At 34.5% G+C, this 6,976-nt stretch overlaps 1 protein-coding gene across 1 annotated transcript; it reads left to right on the top strand.

The window, feature by feature from the left end:
* Positions 1–2,765: 2,765 nt before the first annotated feature.
* Positions 2,766–6,258, top strand: LOC134719737 (uncharacterized). Its single transcript, XM_063582698.1, has 2 exons — positions 2,766–2,917; positions 5,057–6,258. The coding sequence occupies exon 2, from the start codon at positions 5,123–5,125 to the stop codon at positions 6,236–6,238; it is 1,116 nt and encodes a 371-aa protein (XP_063438768.1). The 5' UTR covers positions 2,766–2,917; positions 5,057–5,122; the 3' UTR covers positions 6,239–6,258.
* The last annotated feature ends 718 nt before the right edge of the window (positions 6,259–6,976 follow it).

Below are 6,976 nucleotides of genomic sequence, written 5' to 3'. Positions count from 1 at the left end.
CTCTTCAATTTCTAATACATTTTAAGTGGAAAGCTCTTAATGATTTAGAAATACATGCCTCCGCTCGAAAAACTTCAAACTGCATTACCTCTAAAACGACAATAGATATCTCAAATCTGTTAAATGATAAATGATCTACAGTTGAAGGACAACATTATAGAAAAAGAATTGGGACAATTTCAATGTTCACCAAGGTCACAATTAATCATCAAATATATGATGCAATACCAAACTTGAGAACCGGAAGTCGTAGATACATGGGACTATCACCATTCAACTCAAGACCACTTGACCTTTCAAATATCACAAGGTCAAGGTCATAGTATAATGTGAAGGTCAAGGTGAAATTTCATCATGACCTGACATTGACCTCAAATTGAAGGTCTTGAATTACTGATCATCTTTTCAGTTTATAGTAGGTTGATATCTGTTACCTTTAAAAAGATATACACAAAAGACTATACTTTTAAGAATCATCCCGTTGTAACTTTTGAAAAGACGGTCGGACATTTTTGGGCTTATTATATAAAATGTAGAGTTCGTCAAGAGGAACATTTTATACGCTGTATGTAGGCAGCAAAGTCTTATCGTTTTCCTAATATGTAAGCTTGAAATTGCAGCGTAATTTTTTTTTTGCACTCTGTGACCTTTGACTTTGGGTGCATATTGAAGGTCACATGAATTAAAGATTATTGGTGAAGGTCCCAAGTCTCTACGACTTCCAGTTCTCGAAATAGATTTTTTCTAAAATTGTATACAATTTTTCAAGGGGAATAACTCCTTATAAGGGTTAATAACAAAATGATTGTATATGTTCATTAACATTGCCATCTCTTCCTGTACATGTTGCCGTTTTCAAATCGATTCTATCTCTAACATTTTTTGAGAAATGAGCAAAGGAAAGAAATTGTTTCAAGGGGAAATAACTCTCATAGGGGATGATGAAATTCTATGCAGCCTCATATGGTAATACATCATGATGAGATGTACCTATTGTCCAAATAAGATCATGATATCTTCAAAAACAACGAGGGGGGCCATGTTGAAAAAAATCAATAAAAGGGAGATAACTTCTAAAGGGGATGATGAAATCCTACACAGCCTCATCTGGTAATACTTCATAATGAGGTCTACCGATGGTCCATATTTGGGTTTGATAACTCCAATAAAAACGAGGGGAGGCCATGTCAAACAAATGCTGGATGAAAAAAAAAAAAAAAAAAAAAAAAAAAAACATGCGAAAAACAATAAGGTCTTTCCTCACGGAGAGGAAAGACCTTAAAAATTACTATTCCATATTAATTTCCTATAGTTATTGTTTGTTTAATACAGTAACACTACTAGTAGGGGATAAGTTTGTCCGCAAGTGAGACTGATTCCATTTCACAAATATGGTACATAGCTGTCACGTGAGATGAACAGCCTCGTCATGATGTCAGAACATGCTCGTCAATTATATTGTTAACATGTGATAAATTTTGTCTTTAAAACTTTTGGATTATATATAGTGCCAGGATTTAAACTTATCCAAACTTTTATCAATTTCGAAGTTTTGGCGTTTCTGAAATTAAATTAACGTGAAATCACGGTTTTCAGTACGTAACCACGTAAGTGCAAGTTATATAACTTGTTGAACAATGGCATCTCAGGTTGATGATGATCCAAAAAGTGGGACACTAGACTTATCTGATGATGACCATAACCCTAACACTAGCCAGCAATCTGGAAAGGGTGTAGATGATAATAGAATACCCAAAGACTTTAGGGATTCTCAAACACATGAATCTGAATCTGATGATGACGACGATATGTCATCGATGTCGATTGACACTTTAATACGTTTACAATACAAGCAGATGAAATATATGCAAAAACTAACAGAACATCTAGGTTCTAAATCCGATGATGTGTCGGTCAGTGCAAATAAATACACAATAGCACCACACGATAGTGCAAGTAGAACAAAAAGATCCCATTGTGATGACGGGGAATCTAACATTTCAAATAAACACTTAAAAGTTGCAGATGATTCCCAGCATGACACAGAGTCTGTTGATGACCTAGATAAACTTATGTGTAGTTTTGAAAATGCTGAGACCGACAACCTTGATAAATCAGATAACGTCACTGATGACGAGGATCTTAACGAGGTCAATGAATTAATGGATGAAATGAGCGAATTTTATAATGATTCTGAGGAAACTAGTGCAGCTATTGAAGAAAGCTTAGCAAAATCAGTCAATACTTCTCTAAGATCTAAAATCCCAGATTCTAAATTCAAAGAAATTAAATCGAAGTACAAAAGACCAGAAAACTGTCAAAACCTTATGATCCCTTCAGTAAATGAAGAAGTATGGGGAGAAAAACACTCTATGATCAACGCAATAAGATCACGTGATCTTAAATTACAAAAAATCATGGGGTATGTCATTAAGGGAATGATTCCGGCAATAGAAACGACAAATGACATCTTGAAAGCTGCTTTAAAGCAGAATACATTTGAGCCAACAAAAAACCTTAGAAAAATGACAGATGGCATCCGAATGTTCGCGGCTTCTTATACTCAACTAAACCAATATAGGAAAGAAAATTTCAAACCAATTATGATTGGAAAGTTTAAGAAACTTACTTATACAAACAATTCCGTATCTGATAAATTGTTTGGGGACGATTTGCAGAAGAAAATTGAAGATATTCAAAAATCAAAGAAAATATCTGTAACGGGATTTAATACCGGATTTACCGAGAAACCTTCAACAAGTGGATATAACTATCATCGTAATTCTTCTGAAGGGTATAATAACAATAAAACTGGGAATGGCAAAAGTCGTTTTTTAGACCAGCGAAACTCCTTCCCGAACAAACGAGGAAGAGGGGGGAGACAGTTCAACAAACCAAACAATCGATAAGTCCACAGGTTAGTCAGATTAAACAATTAGATAACAAAAGTAAATGTGAATTTTCAAATCTTGTTAATACTCCTGAAAACTTTAGAGCTGGGAAAGTAAAAAACAATCTTGAAAGTTGGAGATCAATAACAAGTGATACATCAATTCTAGAAATGTTGACTGGTTATCGGTTACAATTTCACACTTTACCGCCCAGTCGTAACAGTTGTAATAATCCTTCGTTTAATGAAGATGAAAAAACTTCCATAACTTTAGAAGTGAGCACTTTTTTAAAGAAAGGCATTATCCAAAAAGCTATACCATGCAAGAATCAGTTTGTGACACATATTTTCACACGACCTAAAAAAGATGGAACACATCGAGTGATTTTAAATTTAAAATCTTTAAATGAATATATAGAGAATTATCATTTTAAGATGGATAGTTTAGGTACTGCAATTAATTTAATGAATCGTAATTGTTATTTTGGTAGTATAGACTTGAAGGATGCATTTTTTAGTATTTCAGTCAGAGAGTCTGATCGAAAATTTCTCCGATTCACATGGAATGGGGAATTATATCAATTTACATGTTTAGCTCAAGGTCTAAGTACTTGCCCACGTGTTTTTACAAAGATAATGAAATGTGTGTTTTCTGAATTACGGAAGAAAGGTCATTGCAATTCAGCCTATATCGATGATTCTCTTTTAATTGGACAATCTTATGAGGATTGCATTAATAACATTAATGACACAGTTACGTTATTCGATAAACTAGGTCTTACAATTCATCCAAATAAATCCGTTTTCGTTCCGACACAAGAAATTCAACATCTTGGGTTTGTGTTGAATTCACGAGAAATGTCAGTGCGTCTTACTCAAGAAAAATCTCAAAAATTCAATTGATTGATTGATTGTTGGTTGCTTAACGTCCAGTGGCAAATATTTCATGCATATTCAGGACGAGAACAAGTTAACAATAAATACTATAAGTAGGTTGTTATAATAGAGGATGATGGTCGGGGAAATTTGGACTGCCACTGGAAAATGAGGGTATATTGGATAGAGACAGAAATTTTGCCTTGCAACAGGCCACCTACGGACCCCTCAAAGAGTTGTTGCAAGGGTTCTTAACGTGCAAAGAGCGTGGCACTCTCTTTACACGAGACATCGGATTTAACGTCCCCATCTGACCGGACGTGACTGCGAACTTGATACATCCCGCACAGCCAAACGGACGCCCCACTTCGGCAAGCGTTTTACTGCCGGTCGGGAGAAGACCAAGTGACCATATTTCTATACCCCAGTCACCCTTGGGGATAAAAAATTCACGGAATTATGTAAACAAATTTTACGCAAGGAATATGTTTCTATCAGAGAATTTTCTGAACTAATAGGTAAAATGGTAGCAAGCGAATACGGCGTTCCGTATGCAAAATTGTTTCACAAAAGACTGCATATAACTAAAAACGAACAGTTACGGAAACAACGAGGCAATTATGACGCAAAATTCTGTCTCAATGAAATGTGTAAGCAAGATATAAATTGGTGGATCGATAATATAGAGATTTGCAAGAAATATGTGTGTATTGGAAATCCCGAAATTATAATTAGATCAGATGCGTCTTTAACGGGATGGGGCGGAGTTTATGAGAGCCAATCTACAGGTGGTAGATGGTCGGCTGAAGAAAATTCTTATCACATTAATCAACTAGAATTGTTAGCTGTGTATTTAACACTGAAGTCATTTTGTAGCAACGCGTCATGTGTACATATACACGCGCAGATAGATAACACAACTGCTGTGACGTATATAAATAAAATGGGCGGTATGAAAGAAAATCTCAATGACTTGACAAGGGAGATTTTGTTATGGTGTATAAATAGAAACATCTGGTTAACTGCTGCACATTTACCGGGGAGTGAAAATTGCGAAGCTGACTATGAATCGCGTAATAGCAATGATGACACTGAATGGGAATTAGATAGTGAAGTTTATATAAAAATTGAACAATTATTTGGAAGCCCTGATATTGATTTATTTGCTTCACGGTTAAATTACAAAGTTACGCCATACTGTTCTTATAGACCAGATCCAAATGCAAAACTTGTTGATGCATTTACTTTTAATTGGGGAGCAAACTTTAATTATATTTTCCCTCCTTTCAGCATACTAGGAGCAGTATTGAGGAAGATTGTACAGGATCAGGCAGATGCAATCGTAATAGCCCCGTTATGGCCAACTCAACCTTGGTTTCCAAAAATTCTACAGTTGCTTGTGGATTGTCTCAGAATTTTACCAGTGAAGAAATCACTTGTGACACTTTCGTTCAACAAAGCAAAAGTTCATCCGCTCCTCAACAAACTTCACCTGACAGCGTTCAAATTGTCCGGGGATCATTTGAAAGTCAAGGTTTATCAAAATCAGTTGTCGACATTATCATGCATTCATGGCGAGACTCCACAAAACAACAATATTGGAGTTATATCAAAAAGTGGGTGTGTTTTTGTATTGAAAAACATGCTGATCCCATGTCATCAACTGTAAATTTAGTTTTAGATTTTTTAGCAAAACTTTTCCATTCAGGGATAGGTTATAGTGGACTTAATACAGCGCGATCTGCTTTGTCTTCATTTATGACACTTAATGGACACGATTCAATTGGCAAACATAATTTGGTCAAGCGATTTATGAGAGGAATATTCCAATTGAGACCTTCACTTCCAAGATACAATTTTACATGGAACGTGTCCGATCTACTTAATTATTTAGATACGTTAGAAAATAACAGTTTGACGTTAAAACAAATTACTTTGAAATGTGTTTCTTTATTGTCTTTGTTGACAGCTCAAAGGTTACAGTCTATTCATTTATTAGATATTCGTAATTTAGAGTTTTCGAATGATATTGTTAAGATAAGAATAGGTGACATTTTGAAGCAAACTAAACCAGGAAAACATTTAAATGAAATTGTTTTAGATAGATTTGTAAATACAAATTTGTGTATTGTAACTTGTTTAAAATTATATATAAAAATGACTGAAAAATTTCGCGGGAAAGAAAAGAAATTTTTTGTAAGTTTTGTAGCACCGTATAAAGGTGTAAGCAAAGACACTATATCCAGATGGATGAAAACAGTTATGATAGCAGCTGGTATAGATTGCTCCGCATTTAAACCTCACAGTGTGAGATCAGCGTCTGTTTCTAAAGCTTGTAGTAAAGGTTTACCACTTTCGACAATTTTACGCACCGCAGGGTGGACAAATCAATGCACTTTTCGGAAATTCTATAATAAACCTGTAACCATAGACACCAGTTTCTGTAATGCGATACTCAGTAATGCAATGTAAATATGTTGATTAGATAAATGTATGAGAACTTTATTATTGTAGATTTATTACTGATTATAATCTCTAGTAATTTTCGGATAAATAAGATGCAATATCTCTAAACATCTCACGTGACAGCTATGTACCATATTTGTGAAATGGAATTACATAATTAAACGAAATTTTAATTGAAGTTTAATTAAAATTCCGTGAAACAATAGTGGTACATAGGTGTTACGTGCCCACCCTTCCCACCCTAATATTGCATCGATTTACTCTGAAGTCTGACATCATGACGAGGCTGTTCATCTCACGTAACACCTATGTACCACTATTAGGGTGTTCAGGCTTTTTTTGTACCAAATTCTGTTTGATTATATTATCTCATAATCTTTTAGAACTTTCTTTCCTGAGCATTTTGAGCCCAAGTTTTTTTCTGTAGGACAACCCATCTCCGAAAAATCAATGTTTGAAGGTTTAAAGTTTTGACCATTTAATGGAATTCAGTTTGGTTGCATATGATATTTCTATTATTAATCATAATTATAATCAAGATAATTAAATGGCACCAAGATAATTAAGAAGGAAAATTCAATGTTCGTGAATATGAAACTTCTTCATTTTTTGTTTGATTTTCAAAATTTTTTCTGCTAGTTGTATGTTGAGATGCAAAGTTTGAGAATGGGGTTTCAACCCAGATGTCAAAAGTATATTACCTTAGAGACACAGGTGCAAAATCAGGTGAAAATAAGGTGAAAA

The sequence above is a fragment of the Mytilus trossulus genome, chromosome 5 (assembly GCF_036588685.1).
Source record: "Mytilus trossulus isolate FHL-02 chromosome 5, PNRI_Mtr1.1.1.hap1, whole genome shotgun sequence".
NCBI lineage: Eukaryota > Metazoa > Mollusca > Bivalvia > Mytilida > Mytilidae > Mytilus > Mytilus trossulus.
The sequence above is the reverse complement of the archived record's forward strand: the minus strand, read 5'-3'. Positions and strand labels throughout refer to the sequence as shown.